Source organism: Rhineura floridana, chromosome 5 (assembly GCF_030035675.1).
Source record: "Rhineura floridana isolate rRhiFlo1 chromosome 5, rRhiFlo1.hap2, whole genome shotgun sequence".
In the NCBI taxonomy this organism is placed as follows: Eukaryota; Metazoa; Chordata; class Lepidosauria; order Squamata; family Rhineuridae; genus Rhineura; species Rhineura floridana.
In genome coordinates this window covers 129,925,224-129,942,994 of record NC_084484.1, presented here as the reverse complement: position 1 = coordinate 129,942,994, position 17,771 = coordinate 129,925,224, and the positions used below count along the sequence as shown (strand labels likewise).

Below are 17,771 nucleotides of genomic sequence, written 5' to 3'. Positions count from 1 at the left end.
TTCATATATTAAGTAAAGATGTATATAAAACCTGTGGCTAACTTATGTAGATTTATAACCCATCATAGCTAAGGCACAAGTAATGAATAATTTTTAAGAAGAAAAGTATATCATTGCCTCTGAAAGAATATCTAAGGCTACATCTATGGCTACATCTATTTATTACAGAATTCATATCCCAGCCTTCAGCAGGGGTGGGTTACAAAGTTAAAATCACATGCATCCAAAGAGCTGCTAAAAGAATACAATACACAGTTCAGTAAAATCTAACCATCTGTCCTCATAAAATTACACAGGCTTAAACTTTTAACCCCTTAAATCCTCAATGCCTCAGTATGTGTGAAGAGATCTTCAGCTGATGTTGAAAGATGGATAAAGATGACACCAGGCAAGCCTCCAGCGGGAGGGTATTCCATAAAAAGCCCTCTGATGAGTCACCAATCCCCTATGGAAAAATGAGGATGGCTTTCTCAGCAGATCTGACCACCCAGGCAGGACAATGGCAGGGTGAGATCCCCAATAATTGGGTACTAAGTCATTCAGGACTTTATATATTGAGACTAAAAAAACTTGCATTGGGCTCAGCAGAAAATAGCTCTTTAAGAACCAGTGTTATATGGGCTCAAGTTGTCAGTCTTAGCACAAAGCTGGTGGGTGTATTTTGCGTTAGTGTGATTGTCGAACCACCTTCAAGGGCAATCCTACATAGAGAGTGTTGTAATAGTCTAATGGGGAGGTTCTAGAGCATGAATTACTGTGTCCAGGAATGGCCATAGCTGGAAGTACTTACTCTGTGCCACCTTTCACTATGCTTCCAGTGACAAGGTGGAACAATATCCCCAGATGATGCACCTGTACCTTCAAGCTGCTTCCCTCTCCCCACCCCCCCAAAAAAGAGCCCAGCTGAAGTTGGATGGAGTTCAGGACTTGCCTAAGGTAGCTCCCCAAACTGGATAGGGAACCTGTGGGCTTCCCAATGTTGTTGGACGACAATTCCCATCATCCCTAACCTATTAGCTATGCTAGTAGGGGCTGCTAGGAGTTGGAGTCTAGCAATATCCCCACCCCTTCTTTATAGCTTCATTCTGCATAAAGAAAGCATAAATTTCCCCATCTCTACACTGACACTGTCTCTTACGTGCCCATACCTGCCCAACAGCCTGCTTCATCACATGGGCTCAAGGTAGCTGACAAACGAAGCCACTTAAAAAGCAGCAGCTTCCATTTCAGAAGTTTTAATTATTTGGTATCTTTTAAAAAACAAATGTGGGAATTGCAGGGCAGTTCAGAATATCACTTATGTAACTTCTCGCATTCCTTTCTTTGCAAAATATGGCCTGCTGCACTTCTGTTTCTCCCACTGCTAGCAAAGCAGCACCCCAGTTTTCTTGCCACAAGGTCTGCCAGGAACAGAACACAGATACCTCTCTGGGAAGCGCCTCGTCCTTCCCAGAAATAGGTTGTGGAGCAGGGCTGGGGAATCTGTAGCCCTCCAGATGATGATTGGGATTCCCACTCCTATCACTCTCAGGCAGCATGGCCCAGGGTCAGAAATGTTGTGAGCTATAGTCCAGCAGCCACTGGGGGTCCATAAGGTCCCCACTCCTGCAACTCAGGAGGTTTGCGTGATCTTCCAGAACAGTGTGGGAGGTGACACAGAGGGCTGCAAGTTACCCCCCCAATAGCCTTCCCGATTTAACTCCAATGGGAGTCTCCACTACATCTGAATCCATTCTGCAATAGGAGTCTATATTTGCATAATGGTTCCTTTCCTATAACATTGGCAGGGAGAGACAGAAGATGAAGCTAGTTGGTTCACTAGAAAAGACAATAATGCTGGGAAAAACAAAAGAGGAAGACCAAACGAGGTGGATTCCATAAAGAAAGCCACAGACCTGAGTTTACAAGATCTGAACAGGGTGGTTTATGACAGATGCTATTGGAGGTCACTGATTCATAGGGTCACTATAAATCATAATCGACTTGAAGGCATATAACAACAAAACCTTGTCCCAGTCTGCATTTGTATTGTAATTGTTTTTTTTTTTTTTTTTTTTTCAATAATTTTTATTCAGATTTTCATAAAACATACAAGACAAAATCATAAAACATTCAAAGACAAAAAACAAAATCAAAAATAGTTAAACAAAAAGAAAAAAAGAAAAAAAAAACAAAAATAAAAAATAAAGAGTAAAATATTGACTTCCCATTTGTCAAAGATCAAATCAGTTATAAGTCTATAATATATAACAATCCTGTCTCTTAAGTCATATTATAAAATCACTTTCCTCCAATAGTTATCTTACTTAATCATCAAATCTCATAAACATTACTTTATTCTTTCCACAAAAAGTCAAAGAGAGGTTTCAATTCTTTAAGAAATATATCTATCAATTTTTTTTTCCAGATAAGCATATCGATTAATCCATCTCATTACTAATTATGATAATCTTATTGTCATAACCATAGTCAAAATAAACATTTCAATTAATCCATCACATCAGAATCTGTTAGGTTCAATAATTTCAATAGCCATTGTTCTATTATCTCTATTAGTTCCATTTTCCATCTTCCATCTTCAGTAGTCTTGTTAAGTCCAGTAATTTCAATATCCAATCTTCCATTATCAGTATTCCATAATAATCTTGCTGTCAAAGCCATAGTCATATAGTAAGAGTCTGATGGGGATTACCTCTATCCCAAATATTTTCTTGCCATCCATTCTGAATAGGTTGCTGAAATACTGCTGTAAAATCATATCTCTGTTCTTTTTTTCAAAATACACTGGGTCATCTCTTAAAAGTTTTTCCATTGTCACATGGCTGCAGTTAATTCCATAGATTTTCTCTATATTGGGCTCCATCACATCATTCCAGTCCAGAAGATTATCCATGCCATTGATAACTTTATCTCTAGAATCTTCATTCATTTCTTCAGAGATAACATTGAGTTCCAAACAATAGATTTTATTTCTAAAGTCCATAGACTCCAAATCTTGTTCCTGTTCCACGTTGGTTCCAATCTCCGGGATCTCCTCTCTCACAGGGACCCCTATTCCAGTCTCCAGGGTCACCTCTCTCACAGGGACCCCTGTTCCAATCTCCGGGGTCTCCTCTCTCACAGGGACCCCTTCCAGGGTCACCTCTCTCACAGGGACCCTTATATCTTTAATCTCCTGCTTCATTTTACTCAATTCAATTTTCATTATCTCAATCTCATCCATTATTTTCTGAAACATAGTTATTTCCAGATTTTCAGCCACTTTCTTAATTGCCATTTTAAAAGAAAAATATAGGAAAACCACTTCTTATTTCAGCAACAATTGGGTTAATACTCCAAACTTGGTGACATCACAGTATAAACAGAGCAGACAGCCTTATCTCTCCAATAGTTAAGTAAACAAAATGCAGTTCCCAGGATCGAAACAATTAATGGCAATCGTCAAGAAACAGATTCGTCAAAATAAAATAGACCAAAAAGAGAGTAGTCTCAAAACAGTATAATATTTTTCAAAATAAAAATCTGGAATAGAAATCCCTCTTCTGTGTATATCTTTAGAATGCAAATCCAGGACAGCTTTTTGCAACAAAAACAGAGATAAGCTATTAATTAGTGCGTAGCAGAGAGAAGTTATGGCTCCCCAGTGAGATGTCAAAAACTGATCAATCTGGCAAATCTCTTTTAAACAGCAACAATTTAAGTCAAGTAAAAGAAAAATATAGAAAGAAGGGTGCTTGCCTGTTAGTGCGTTCTCTCTTAGAAGATAAGGTGAACGTTCGCTTTATCAGATAGAGCTTGCTGTTAAAAATCCGTCCCACCTTCGTCGGCTGGACCTCGTCCCATAAATTAATGAGATCTGGTCGTCCCAACAAAAATAGGCTTTGAGGTTAATCTCTTCGTTTCTCCCTACCCGGGAGAAGTTTAATCAGTCAAAAAAAAAAGAAAAAACTGACTGATATATCTGAATAAGCTTCTTTTGAGGCAGGAGCCCGTCTCAAAAGCAGGCACAGGCTAAGTCACCCTTCCCGGAAGTCCGTATTGTAATTGTTTTTTAAGATGTTTTTAAAATATATTTTTAGTATTTAATCAATAATAATCATCATCTAGGTGCTCTTATTTGGGAACTAGCCTCTCTGAGTGCAGTGGGACTTTGTGTCAGCATGGCTAGGAATGGCCTCATACAGTAAAATAGGTGTGGCCCTTCAAGTCTACAAGGATTCAGCTTGGGAGCCTCACCTTCAACTAAAGAACAAGTGCTGGCTGATTTCACACCATTGCAGCAGGGACTGGTCTGTTAGGCCTACTGGAGCACTGCCTCGCCAAACTCAGTCTGCTCTCTCTCTCTGCCGGGTCCCCACCTGCCTGTTTTTTTAATTAAATCCAGCCGGGGGAGGGGGGGAGTGTTGACCTTGTAGAATTCTGCAAGGAGGAGGATGGGGACAAAAGTAGTAGTTGCCTCCACCCGCCATTGGCTCCGGCTCCACCTACTGTTTGTGTTCCCTGCCTTCCGCCGCAACGGGCACCAGCCACCACTGTACCATCGCTAAAGTTGGTTCCTAGTTTCCAGTTCCTTATTTGCTTGAAAGTTCAAAACATTAAAAAAGAAGAAAAGTTAACAGCTACAGCAGCGTCAAGCCAAAGTTAACATGTCTCTGAACCGCAAAATATATGTTTGGGTACCCTGTGTGATATATCGGTGTGATCGGGGGACTCCATCAAGAATAACAGTAAATTTATGCAATCAAAATCATCAGGCTTCTGATATTATCATAAATGCATAATGATGTCATAAAATCGTAAAAAATAAGTAATTAGGGGTGCCCACCCAACAATCTGATCTGGGCCAGGACAAATCATACACCTCAGGAAAGGGGAGCATGTCCTCTAAGAGATGCCACTGCTCCCAGCCTGGCCCAGAGCTTCTACTGGGCACGAGGAACAGATGAGTGCATCTATGCCAAACCAAAATGGACAAAAACACGAAGGGAAAAAGTAACTGGGGGTGCCCACCCCACGATCAGCTCTGGGCCAGGACAAATCATACACCCCAGGAAAGGGGAGGGTGTTCTCTACAAGATTCCAGTGCATCCCACCTGGCCTAGAGCTTCTGCTGGGCGCAGGGCATGGATAAGGACATCAATGCAAAACCAAAACAGACAAAAACAGGAAAAAATAAGTAACTTCTTGTGCCCGTTCCAAAATCTGCTCTGGGCGAGGACAAATCATACACCCCAGGAAAGGGAAGGGTTTCCTCTACAAGACTGTAGTGCATCCTGCCTTGCCCAGAGCTTCTGCTGCACACAGGGCACAGATAAGGGCATCAATGCAAAACCAAAACAGACAAAAACATACAGGAAAAAATAAGTAACTCGTGGTGCCCATTCCAAAATCTGCTATGGGCCAGGACAAATCATGCACCCCAGGAAAGGGGAGGATGTCCTCTATGAGATGCCACTGCATCCTGCCTGGCCCAGAGCTTCTGCTGGGCTCAGGGCATGGATGAGGGCATCTATGCCAAACCAAAATAGACAAAAACATGAAGGAAAAAGTAACGGGGTGCACACCCCGCGATCATCTCTGGGCCAGGACAAATCATAAATCCCAAGAAAGAGGAGGGTGTTCTCTATAACATACCAGTGTGTCTCGCCTGGTTCAGAGCTTCTGCTGGGAACAGGGCATGAATAATGGCATCTATGCAAAACCAAAATGGACAAAAACACAAGAAAACATAAGTAACTGAGGGTGCCCACTCCAAAATCTGCTCTGGGCCAGGACATATACACCCCAAGAAAGAGGAGGGTGTCCTCTCTAACATACCATTGTGTCCTGCCTGGCCTAGAGCTTCTGCTGGGAGCAGGGCACAAATAATGGTATCTACACAAAACAAAAATGGACAAAAAGAGGCAAAAAAAAAATAAGTAACTGGAGATGCCCACCCAAAAAATCTGCTCTGGGCCAGGACAAACCATACACCCCGCAAAAGGGGAGGGTGTCCTCTATAACATAGCAGTGTGTCCCTCCTAGCCCAGAGCTTTGCTGGGCGCACGACATGAATAATGACAGTTTGGGGCGGGCATCCACAGGTACTTATTTTTTATGATTTTATGACATCATTATGCATTTATGATATCAGAAGCCTGATTGTTTTTATTGCATTAATGTATTGTTATTCTTGACGAGGAGAGTCCCCCGATCACAGCATTATAGCATACACGGTTCAGAGACATGTTAACTTTGACTTGAAGTTTCTGTAGCTGTCAACTTTTCTTTTTTAGTGTTTTGAAGTTTCAAGCAAATAAGGAACTTGGAAAGTCTGCACCTTTCTTACTTAGAGAACACATTAGCAGTGATGGGAACATGTACGTCAATCAGTACTTTCTGTGAAAGAGAGCGTGGGTCCCGAATTCCACCACCACATTAGCCGGCGCAGCTTTTCGGCCGGCAGCTCTCACCTGCTTGGAGAGGCCGCTGCCCTCTCCATGAACCAACCCAACCCTTTTCCCGCCGCTGCGCTCTGCTAAGCCATTTCCGCTCCAAAGGGGCGGCCCAGCTGCCTGCCAAACGCCATGCGTTCGCTGCGGCGCTTAGGCTAGCTGTCCCAGTCGCAAGATTGGGCAGCTGCTTGCCAGCTAAGAAAGACTTACTCCTCGGTCACGGAGCAGGTGAGAGTGAAGCGTGCGTTGCCAACAGCAGCAGGAGGAGGAAGAGGAAATAGAAGTGAAGTCCAGGCTTTTCGAACAAATCGAGGGGCGAAGCAGAGCCTTGCTAACAGACGATCACTAGATCCTCCCCATTTGGGGGAGGGGGAACTTCCCTCCTTCTTGAGACCGGCATACCCTTTGCAAACTACCGGGGCAATCTTGGAAGTCCTGTGTAGCTGCACTCATACATTTATAAAAAATAAAATTGAAAGCAGGATCTTTCAAAGGGTTGTCCATGGAAACAACAGAAGAAACGCAAGATTTTAACGCCGACGTAATCAGACACCAGCGTGGGTCTCAGTCCCCCCCACTTCTAGTCGATAACAAAGGTTGTAGCAAAAGATAGTGTTCCTGCTGTTTTGAACCCCGCCTTATTATTTCGGTTTTGAAGTTTAAAAGGCTGTGATGCTAGTACACACTTTCCTGAGAGTAAGCCCCGTTGAACTCTGTAGGGCTTACTTCTGAGTAGGCGTGCATAGGATCGCACAAGCAGGTCAACAGAGCCTGTGTAACTGAGCACTGAGTTGATGTGTGAAGGAAACCTGAGGGTTGTTTTGCAGGGGAATTTTTCACCTAGAAACCAGCCCCAGCCACACCTCTAGCTGGCTGTATTATTAACAAGGCACTGTATTGCAGGATTGTTGTGTGCTACTTCCTGCTGGCGGTTGTTTTTAGTTTTGGCCTGCCCAGTAACCTGCACCAATGATATAGTAACTCAGCCTAACATTATCAGAGGCTCAGCATGACTCCCAACCTGAAATGTTAACAACAGTCCACAATACAGGGCTGTCATAAGATGTTAGGGAGTAGCCCCAGCTAGAAAGAGTTCTGCTGCTGCCTTTTGGTTGATGTGGGCACACTGGGGCTCAATCACAGTGATAATTAGAATGAACCCAAAAAACGTTCACTATTCATCAGATGCTGATCTCTGGTTTTATGTTAGTTCCTCCCCCCCCCAAATCTTCTTTATCTCTGTATCACAGCAAAAGAAAGGGAGTGAAATTCTGATAGATTTGTGTGTCCCACCCTAACCAGGCCAGTGTGGTGTAGCAGTTGACTAGGATCTGGGAGACAGAGTTCAAATCCCCACTTGGCCATGAAGCTCACTGGATGATCTTGGGCCAGTCATCAACTCTTAGACTAGCCTACCCCACAGGCTTGTTGTGAGAATAATATAGAGGGGGGTCATGCACACCACCGTGAGCTTGGAGGAAAGGTTGAGGTAGGTTAGGCAGAGAGACTATTTATAAAAGTATTTAAATATTTGTATACTGGCATTTCATACAGCAGTATACAAAAATATATTTGTTGTTGTTATGTGCCTTCAAGTTGATTACGAGTTACGGCGACCCTATGAATCAGAGACCTCCAAGAGCATCTGTCATGAACCACCCTATTCAGATCTTGTAAATTCAGGTCTGTGGCTTCCTTTATGGAATCAATCCATCTCTTGTTTGGCCTTCCTCTTTTTCTACTCCCTTCTATTTTTCCCAACATTATTGTATTTTCTAGCTAATCATGTCTTCTCATGATGTGTCCAAAGTATGATAACCTCAGTTTCATCATTTTAGCTTCTAGTGCTAGTTCTGGTTTAATTTGTTCTAACACCCAATTAGTGGTCTTTCTCGCAGCCCATGGTATGCGTAAAGCTCTCATCCAACACCATATGTCAAATGAGTTGATTTTTCTCTTACCCGCTTTTTTCACTGTCCAACGTTCACATCCATACATAGGGATCCAGAATACCATGGTCTGAATGATCCTGACTTTAGTGTTCGGTGATACATCTTTGCATTTGAGGACTTTTTCTAGTTCTCTCATAGCTGCCCTCCCCAGTTCTAGCCTGCTTCTGATTTCTTGACTATTGTCTCCAATTTGGTTAATGACTGTGCCAAGGTATTGGTAATCTTTGACAAGTTCAATGTCCTCATTGTCAACTTTAAAGTTACATAAATCTTCTGTTGTCATTACTGTAGTCTTTTTGACAAAAATGTACACAAATACAATAAAGCATAAAATACCATTAAAACAATACAGAATGATTACTAAAATGACTGGCCAATCTCAGGAAAATTTAAACTGGATAGGCTTGTTGGCACAAAAAAGGCCTCAAGATGCCTGAAAATTAACAGCGAGGGTGCCCACCCAGTCAGCTTCATGGCTGAATAGGGATTTCAACCCTGGTCTCCCATGTCTAAGGCTGCAATTCAGTACATGTCTACTCAGAAGTAAACTCCATTGGGTTCAGCAGGACTGGCCCTATCATTAAGGCCAAGGCAGAGGGAAGCATCCATCTCATGTGCAAATACTGGGCAGTGGTGGCCAGTAGCACCCCTGGCCATTCCCCTTTGTTGGAAATCAGAGCTGTATGCGCACCACACAGCCTACCATACACCCCCTAAATGAGCCTGCTGCCCTCAGGTGTGCAGTGGTGGAGGCTATCCCATTGCCGGTGTAGTGAAGTACATTTCCACTGTCAGTCCAGCCATCTTCTGCACATGGGGGAGGGGGGCATTTTGTCCTTTGCTGGATGGACGGACTGCCTTCAAGTTGATCCTGACTTATGGCGACCCTATGAATAGGGTTTTCGTGGCAAGCAGTATTCAGAGGTGGCCATTGCATTACAGGCAGTTAAATATATTGGGCTGTTTTCTGCTTCCTTATTCTAGATGGACCCGCTGGCCCCAGTTCTCCCTGTTTGATGTCAGACAACGTTAGTAGGTAGAGCACAGCAAGCTAGCAATCAGAAGTAGTTCCTTACAACCATTGCTTGCCCTGTTTTGTCTCCTGAACCATCCAGAGATTGAGGGCAAGAAGCCTATGGCCCTGAACCCTCGTGCGGGCACTGCCATCATATCTAAGGAATCAATGAGACTGTCCAAAACCAAAGGGTGTAGGGGAGGCTCAAAGGAAGCCACTGCAGTGTCCTCTTTGCTTGCCCCTTCAGGGCAAAGGCTGTCTGTTGCGCCTCCTGCTGGGGCATTGTAGAAAACACTCCTCCTCCTGTGGCCGCTTTTTGTTCCTGCCAGACAGTGGGCAGCAAATTACATCCCCCTGAGTCAACTGTAGGAGACTCAAAAAAACACAGTGGGAAGAAAGGCTGGGAAATGAAGTGACTCAAATCAGGAAGCTGTATTGGTCTGTTAGAAGTGGTGCAGGGAATCTTTGGTCCTCCAGATGTTGTTGGAACTACAACTGCCATCAGCCCCAGTAAGCAGAGCCCATGGTGAGGGATGATAGGTGTCATAGTTCAGCAACATCCAGAGGGCCAAAGGTTTCCACACACCTGGTTAGAACAAAATTCACAAGAGCAGTGAACTTTAATTATCACCGTAGTCAGAACTCTTTCTTTAAAAATAAATAAATTACGCTTTTCTACATTGTTAAAATATCTCACAGGAAAAAAAATAGACGTAGATGCAACAGTAAAAACAAATTGCTGTCAAAAGTATTTCAGATTTTTAGGTATCACCATCAAATTTCTAGGTTCTCAAGCACCTTGGGAGTTTGCCAGCAGTGATCCCAACGCGTGACAAGAGTCAGAAACATTTTAGAAATAAAAAGGCGGCCTAAAAATGGTTTAATTTTTAAACTATGCTTTTATGCTGGTAAAGAAGCCTGGGACAATGGCATATATCATTTCCATTCCCTACCTGTTTTTATCCTTACCCCTCTGAGGTAATTTAGACTGAGACAGAATAACTGTCCAAGGGTCACCCGGTGAACTGAGTGGGGATTTGAATCTGGTATTTGCAGGTCAAAGACTAATACTCTTAAGTGTTATGCCACACTGGATTAGGTCAACATCAAGAATGCCACAGATAATCCAGGACAATTGAGATACACCTTTTGCACTTGCATAGCAGGAATATTGGGAGACTACTATGAGAAGTGTAACTTGACTTAACAGTGCAATCTTAACCTTGTCTACTCAGAAAGAAGTCTTACAGAATTAATTGTGTCTTACTCCCAGGTAAGTGGGGCTAGGATTACAACCCAAGCTATTTTTAGGTGAAGTGGAAGAGGATCTTCCTGACACGTTTCATAGCTACCCCCTAAGAAGCCATGCAGTTTTAGAAACATCAGTTATTTGCTGAGAAGAGAGTATCTTAAATGTTGGAAAAAATGGAAATGGACTGCCTTCAAGTCGATTCCAACTTATGGCTACCCTATGAATAGGGTTTTCATGGTAAGCGGTGTTCAGAGGGGGTTTACCATTGCCTCCCTCTGAGGTTAGTCCTCCCCAGCTGGCTAGGGCTTGCTCAGCTTGCCACAGCTGCACAAGCCAGCCCCTTCCTTGTCCACAACTGCCAGCTGGGGGGCAACTGGGCTCCTTGGGACTATGCAGCTTGCCCACGACTGCACAGGTGGCAGGGCACATAACCCCTGAGCCACTCACTGTGGGGGTGATCTTTAACTGGCCCTTTACACCCAGGAGACACAAGCGGGGATTTGGAGTCTGGACTCCCAGCCAGGCTGTCCTCCCCACTGTACTATACCAGCTGTTTACCTTAAATGTTACATACAGTTAATGTGTAAATTACAGTACACCTTTGGCTAATTGGTATTCATATATGCTTTTTTGTTATCTCTCTAAGTTGGAAACAAAATCAGAATCAAAGCTTCAAAAGCAAATATGCCAAGTTGTTCTCGATCATTTTGAGAAACAATACTCCAAGGAATTGGGAGAAGCATGGGACTCAAGTCAGGTCAATTTTCTGTTTCGTATCTCCCTCTCTCTTTCTCTTCCCCCTGACCAATGCTCCATAAAATAATTACAGTAGACGTAGCTCCTCAAAATGCAAACTAATGTGAAGTTGTAAGTTTTCTTTTTTTTTTTCAATAATTTTTATTCAGATTTTCATAAAACATACAAGACAAAATCATAAAACATTCAAAGACAAAAAACAAAATCAAAAATAGTTAAACAAAAAGAAAAAAAGAAAAAAAAAACAAAAATAAAAAATAAAGAGTAAAATATTGACTTCCCATTTGTCAAAGATCAAATCAGTTATAAGTCTATAATATATAACAATCCTGTCTCTTAAGTCATATTATAAAATCACTTTCCTCCAGTAGTTATCTTACTTAATCATCAAATCTCATAAACATTACTTTATTCTTTCCACAAAAAGTCAAAGAGAGGTTTCAATTCTTTAAGAAATATATCTATCAATTTTTTTTTCCAGATAAGCATATCGATTAATCCATCTCATTACTAATTATGATAATCTTATTGTCATAACCATAGTCAAAATAAACATTTCAATTAATCCATCACATCAGAATCTGTTAGGTTCAATAATTTCAGTAGCCATTGTTCTATTATCTCTATTAGTTCCATTTTCCATCTTCCATCTTCAGTAGTCTTGTTAAGTCCAGTAATTTCAATATCCAATCTTCCATTATCAGTATTCCATAATAATCTTGCTGTCAAAGCCATAGTCATATAGTAAGAGTCTGATGGGAATTACCTCTATCCCAAATATTTTCTTGCCATCCATTCTGAATAGGTTGCTGAAATACTGCTGTAAAATCATATCTCTGTTCTTTTTTTCAAAATACACTGGGTCATCTCTTAAAAGTTTTTCCATTGTCACATGGCTGCAGTTAATTCCATAGATTTTCTCTATATTGGGCTCCATCACATCATTCCAGTCCAGAAGATTATCCATGCCATTGATAACTTTATCTCTGGAATCTTCATTCATTTCTTCAGAGATAACATTGAGTTCCAAACAATAGATTTTATTTCTAAAGTCCATAGACTCCAAATCTTGTTCCTGTTCCACGTTGGTTCCAATCTCCGGGATCTCCTCTCTCACAGGGACCCCTATTCCAGTCTCCAGGGTCTCCTCTCTCACAGGGACCCCTGTTCCAATCTCCGGGGTCTCCTCTCTCACAGGGACCCCTTCCAGGGTCACCTCTCTCACAGGGACCCTTATATCTTTAATCTCCTGCTTCATTTTACTCAATTCAATTTTCATTATCTCAATCTCATCCATTATTTTCTGAAACATAGTTATTTCCAGATTTTCAGCCACTTTCTTAATTGCCATTTTAAAAGAAAAATATAGGAAAACCACTTCTTATTTCAGCAACAATTGGGTTAATTCTCCAAACTTGGTGACATCACAGTATAAACAAAGCAGACAGCCTTATCTCTCCAATAGTTAAGTAAACAAAATGCAGTTCCCAGGATCGAAACAATTAATGGCAATCGTCAAGAAACAGATTCGTCAAAATAAAATAGACCAAAAAGAGAGTAATCTCAAAACAGTATAATATTTTTCAAAATAAAAATCTGGAATAGAAATCCCTCTTCTGTGTATATCTTTAGAATGCAAATCCAGGACAGCTTTTTGCAACAAAAACAGAGATAAGCTATTAATTAGTGCGTAGCAGAGAGAAGTTATGGCTCCCCAGTGAGATGTCAAAAACTGATCAATCTGGCAAATCTCTTTTAAACAGCAACAATTTAAGTCAAGTAAAAGAAAAATATAGAAAGAAGGGTGCTTGCCTGTTAGTGCGTTCTCTCTTAGAAGATAAGATGAACGTTCGCTTTAACAGATAGAGCTTGCTGTTGAAAATCCGTCCCACCTTCGTCGGCTGGACCTCGTCCCATAAATTAATGAGATCTGGTCGTCCCAACAAAAATAGGCTTTGAGGTTAATCTCTTCGTTTCTCCCTACCCGGGAGAAGTTTAATCAGTCAAAAAAAAAAGAAAAAACTGACTGATATATCTGAATAAGCTTCTTTTGAGGCAGGAGCCCGTCTCAAAAGCAGGCACAGGCTAAGTCACCCTTCCCGGAAGTCTGAAGTTGTAAGTTTTCAAATGTGTTTTCTTTTCCATTCAGTATTTTATATTGAGGTGAGAAACAAATAAGAGAGAATCCGAGTGCTATGTAAAAGAAGGATGACAAACTTCTGCATTCTTAGATAGCCAAACTCTATTCCAGTGGTAGCCAGTGTGGTGACTCCAGCTCCCATCAGCCCCAGCTAGCATGGACAATGGTCAAAGATGGTGGAAGTTGGGAGTCCAACAACATCCAGAGGGCACCATGCCTGGCTATCCCTGCTCTATTCTCTGATCAGTAGTCCAGGGACTGGAAAAAGATTTTGCCATGCACCTTACTTACTTACTTACTTACTTACTTACTTACTTACTTACTTACTTACTTACTTACTTACTTAGGAACTTGTACCCCATTTTTCAAAGCAAAAAAATTACATTTTCCCTTGCAGATGAAACTGGGGGCAAGCTGTTTAATGTACCTTGATGATATTTGGCAGGGCCACCAAGGTCTAGAAGAAACTGATCTGACCTATTCACTACTATTTGGCCATATCTGATGTAAAAGAAGAGTCCATTATTAGACACAGGAGCCTAGCACACATGCAAATAACACAGGAGCATCTACATAAAATGATGAAATTCTGTTTACAGGTTTCTGGATTGAATTCTCAAATTAGTTGGAAACTAATTTCCTACCCTTGGAAATTACAGGGCTAAGTCATGTAATGTTTTTAATGCCTCTTACAACATAATATTGCCTTTGAGGATTTGAACAACATCTTTTTTTTGTTTATGGATTATTGTTGATCATGTTTATTAATCCAGCGACCAAAATTTATGCAAACCAACCTGTATGTCTGGAATAATGCTTCTGGCATTGAAGAACAAGGCTGACTTCAGCCTAGCAACTCTTGTTTTAGAAATTGTCCTGACCTTGGGCTCTAGAGAAGAGTTTACTTCGAACTCTTGCGTGCTTTAAAAAGAGTCTGCTGGATCAGGCCAGAGACTCCATCTAGTCAGCATCCTGTCTTCACAGTGGCCAACCAGATGCCTATGGGAAGCCCAAAATCAGGACCCGAGCACAAGAGCACTTTCCTCATCTGAGATTCCCAGCAACTAGGATTCAAAAACATACTGTCTCTGACAGTGGAGGTAGAACGTAGCCATCATGGTAGCCTTACCCTCCAGGAATTTGTCTACTTTTCTTTTAAAGCCATCCAAGTTGGTGTCCATCACTACCTCTTGTGAGATCAAACTCCATAGTTTAACTATGAGCTGTGCACTTTTTAGTTTGAACTGCACCAAGAACTCATGGCCGTAGTAGTGCTGTGCCATGGTTTTGTGAAGAGAGAAACGCTACAGGCAAAGGCCATCTAACAATTTATTCTTTGGAATCTGATTAAATAAAAGTGTGCCCAAAATCATGTGGCCCTAGCAAAGGGACCCCTGGGATTCAATGCTTTCTTTTGTTTTGCCAGCATATTACCTTGTATTAGTTTATTACACCTAGGGAGCAATCAAAACTCCCTCCTGCCCCCTTTACAGAATGGTGGGGCCGCTGCCTCTTCCGCAGCCTTGCCAGGCATGCTGGCTAGGGTGGAGGATGGGATGACAAGCAGACTGCTGTGCCAGCCTGGAGCTGGTGCCACAATTGAGCCCAAATTGTGCCCAATGGCTGTACCTCAATAGTAGAGCATCTGCGTGGCATGCAGAAGGTCCCAGGTTCAATCCTTGGCATCTCCAGGTAGGGCTAGGTGAGAACCCGCCGTAAAACCTTGGAGGGCCACTTCCAGTCAGTGTAGACAATACTAAGCTAGATGGGCCAAAGGTCTGCCTCGGTGTACGGCAGCTTCCTATATGATGGTGGTAGGGCGAGCTCGGGATCAACAGAGCCCTGCCATCGGAAAGCCCCCTTCTGGCTCTTCTGCCCACCCACATGTTCAGGTGGAAGGGGAAGCTCCACACCAAGAGAGTGATGCTGGTGGCAGGAGACTGGCAGAGTGACACCTCCACCCAGTCCGATGCCCCAGCCCAGCACAAAGGGGATTAGGATTCTTCTGTCGGATCTTGTCTTTCCTTCAAGGAGCTCAAGGCAACCTACCTGATTCTTCCTCCCCTTTATCCTCACACTAATCCTTCAAGGAAGGTGTGCCCAAGAGAGTGACTCAGCCAAGGTTACCCAGCAAGCGATGTTCCTGAGTCAGGATTTGAACCTGTCTCTTGCCAGTCCTAGTCCAACTAATTATTACACCACTGATTCTTTTGTTACACCACAGTGAACGGAAAAGAAATCATGTGACAAGGAAGGATTCCTAAGCCAGTTTCCAGACTCCAACTCATGCTAAACAGTGACTCATTCCAGAATAAAAACTAGGCACAATATGTTATTCTCATTCAGTGTATAGATCCAAATGTCGCTAAAGAAAATAGCATTTGCATGTAGTGGAATCTGCAGATTAGCTGTAGCCCACCAGTTTGGTATAAACCTCTGCAGGGTGCTGAACTGTTTTCTTTCTTCTTTTACTGATGTTGATGCATTTTCATCGCCTTATATGCCAGGGCATGCCTATGTGTAAACATATACACTAACATGTGTATTTCTTTTTTTAATCTCCAGGCAAGTACTTTCCACACCTCTGTGCTGGCAGTATGCTGTCCTCCTTAAATAAATTCAATTTTTCCTCTGAAGTGGAGAATGACTTGCATTTGAAGGGCTACCACCTCCTTTTCCCAGAAACCTCCTCCTGTTATCAGCAGTCATTCAAGTGTTACATCAGTAGCACTCCTGGTAGATTCCCTGCTCAAAAACACAGAGCTGGCAAACTGAAGGAATATTACCTGCTGAATGCAGCTTCGGTTCTGGCTGTGCTGGCCCTGGAAGTCAAGAGTGGAGAGAAGGTTTTGGATATGTGTGCGGCTCCAGGGGGTAAATTGATAGCAACACTTCAATATGCCAGACCAGGTAAACCACTGCACTTTTAAACCAATTAGAAAACACAAATTGGCTGCTAGATTGCTTAAATAACCTATTAAGCAGGTTATTCAGAGGCATTCATTAAGAAAACTCTTGCGGCATTCCTTGTTCCTATTGCAATCAAAAGCCACCACATCAGCAACTAGAAGCAGACTTGTTTAATTTCTGTTTCGAATGCAATCTGCATATTATGCCCTTGCTGCCTGACACCAGTTTTTTCGTGCATTAGTTTGAAGGCACATGAAAAGAAGTGTTTTGCAGTCCTCTGGTATTTTCACATCGTCTCTGTGATACTCTGGTACTCTAATTTTGCAGGGTCAGCTAAAGAGAGAGAAACACGTCACCTCAAAGCGCTCACAGGGTGCCAACACATAAAAAGAATGTTTCCCAGTTAGTTGCGTGCAGAAGACACATGAAAAGAAAAAGACAGTATTTTAAGACTGTAAAGGGATTAGCAGGACCAGCCCTACTGTTAGGCAAATAGAGGCAGATGCTGAGAGGTAGCAGGAAGATATTGGAGGACAGGGCTGTGTGCACCACATGCCCTGCCTGATGCTCCCTTGAGCTAGCTTTCTGCCCTCGGATCCAGAGGGATGCAGTTCTGTCACCAGAGTTGAAATAAGATTCAGGTGCTCGTCCATTCAGCTTCTGTATATGGAATTGGGGGGGGGGGCTACTTGCCCTTTCCCTAAGGTTGTACAGTGTTTTGGGCCAGCCCCGGGAATAAGATTATCAACAATGGCAATGAATGTGTCTCATTAAATAATAATAATAATAATAAAATTTTATTTTTAGGCCGCCTATCTGGCCGAATGAACGGCCACTCTAGGCAGCGTACATAATTAAAAATACAACATATAATACAGTTTTAACATATAAAACAATTATAATCCACCAACCTACATCTATACACTAAACTAAAATTATCTAGGAGAAATGCCCGCTGAAACAACCAAGTTTTCAATCCTTGGCGGAAACCTACCAGGGAGGGGGCATGGCGAAGGTCATATGGCAGAGAGTTCCAGAGGGTGGGGACCACAACTGAGAATGCCCTCTCTCTGGTCCGCACCAGCCTAGCTGTCTTAACTGGTGGGACCGAGAGAAGGTCTTGTGAGCCAGATCTCGTCAGGCAGCATATTTGGTGATGCTGGAGGGTGTTTTCAGTTGAAGTTCGATGGGTATTTCTTAAAAATCACAAGTCGTTGCTGTGCTAATGAGAAAAAGAGGAAGTTTATATACCCTTGTGTATTGCTGCTTCATTGTGCTGGATTTAGGCAGGGTCTAAAGATCAGATTGTACA

General features: G+C 42.4%; 1 protein-coding gene across 1 annotated transcript in view; it reads left to right on the top strand.

Moving 5' to 3' along the window:
- The first annotated feature begins 6,049 nt into the window (after positions 1-6,049).
- The window catches only part of NSUN3 (NOP2/Sun RNA methyltransferase 3), a 30,541-nt gene continuing 18,819 nt past the window's right edge, over positions 6,050-17,771 (top strand). The window contains 6 exon segments of the mRNA XM_061629716.1: positions 6,050-6,083; positions 6,619-6,662; positions 11,300-11,410; positions 13,559-13,572; positions 16,115-16,157; positions 16,159-16,459. Of these exon segments, the coding sequence (XP_061485700.1) occupies positions 6,050-6,083; positions 6,619-6,662; positions 11,300-11,410; positions 13,559-13,572; positions 16,115-16,157; positions 16,159-16,459 (547 nt within the window).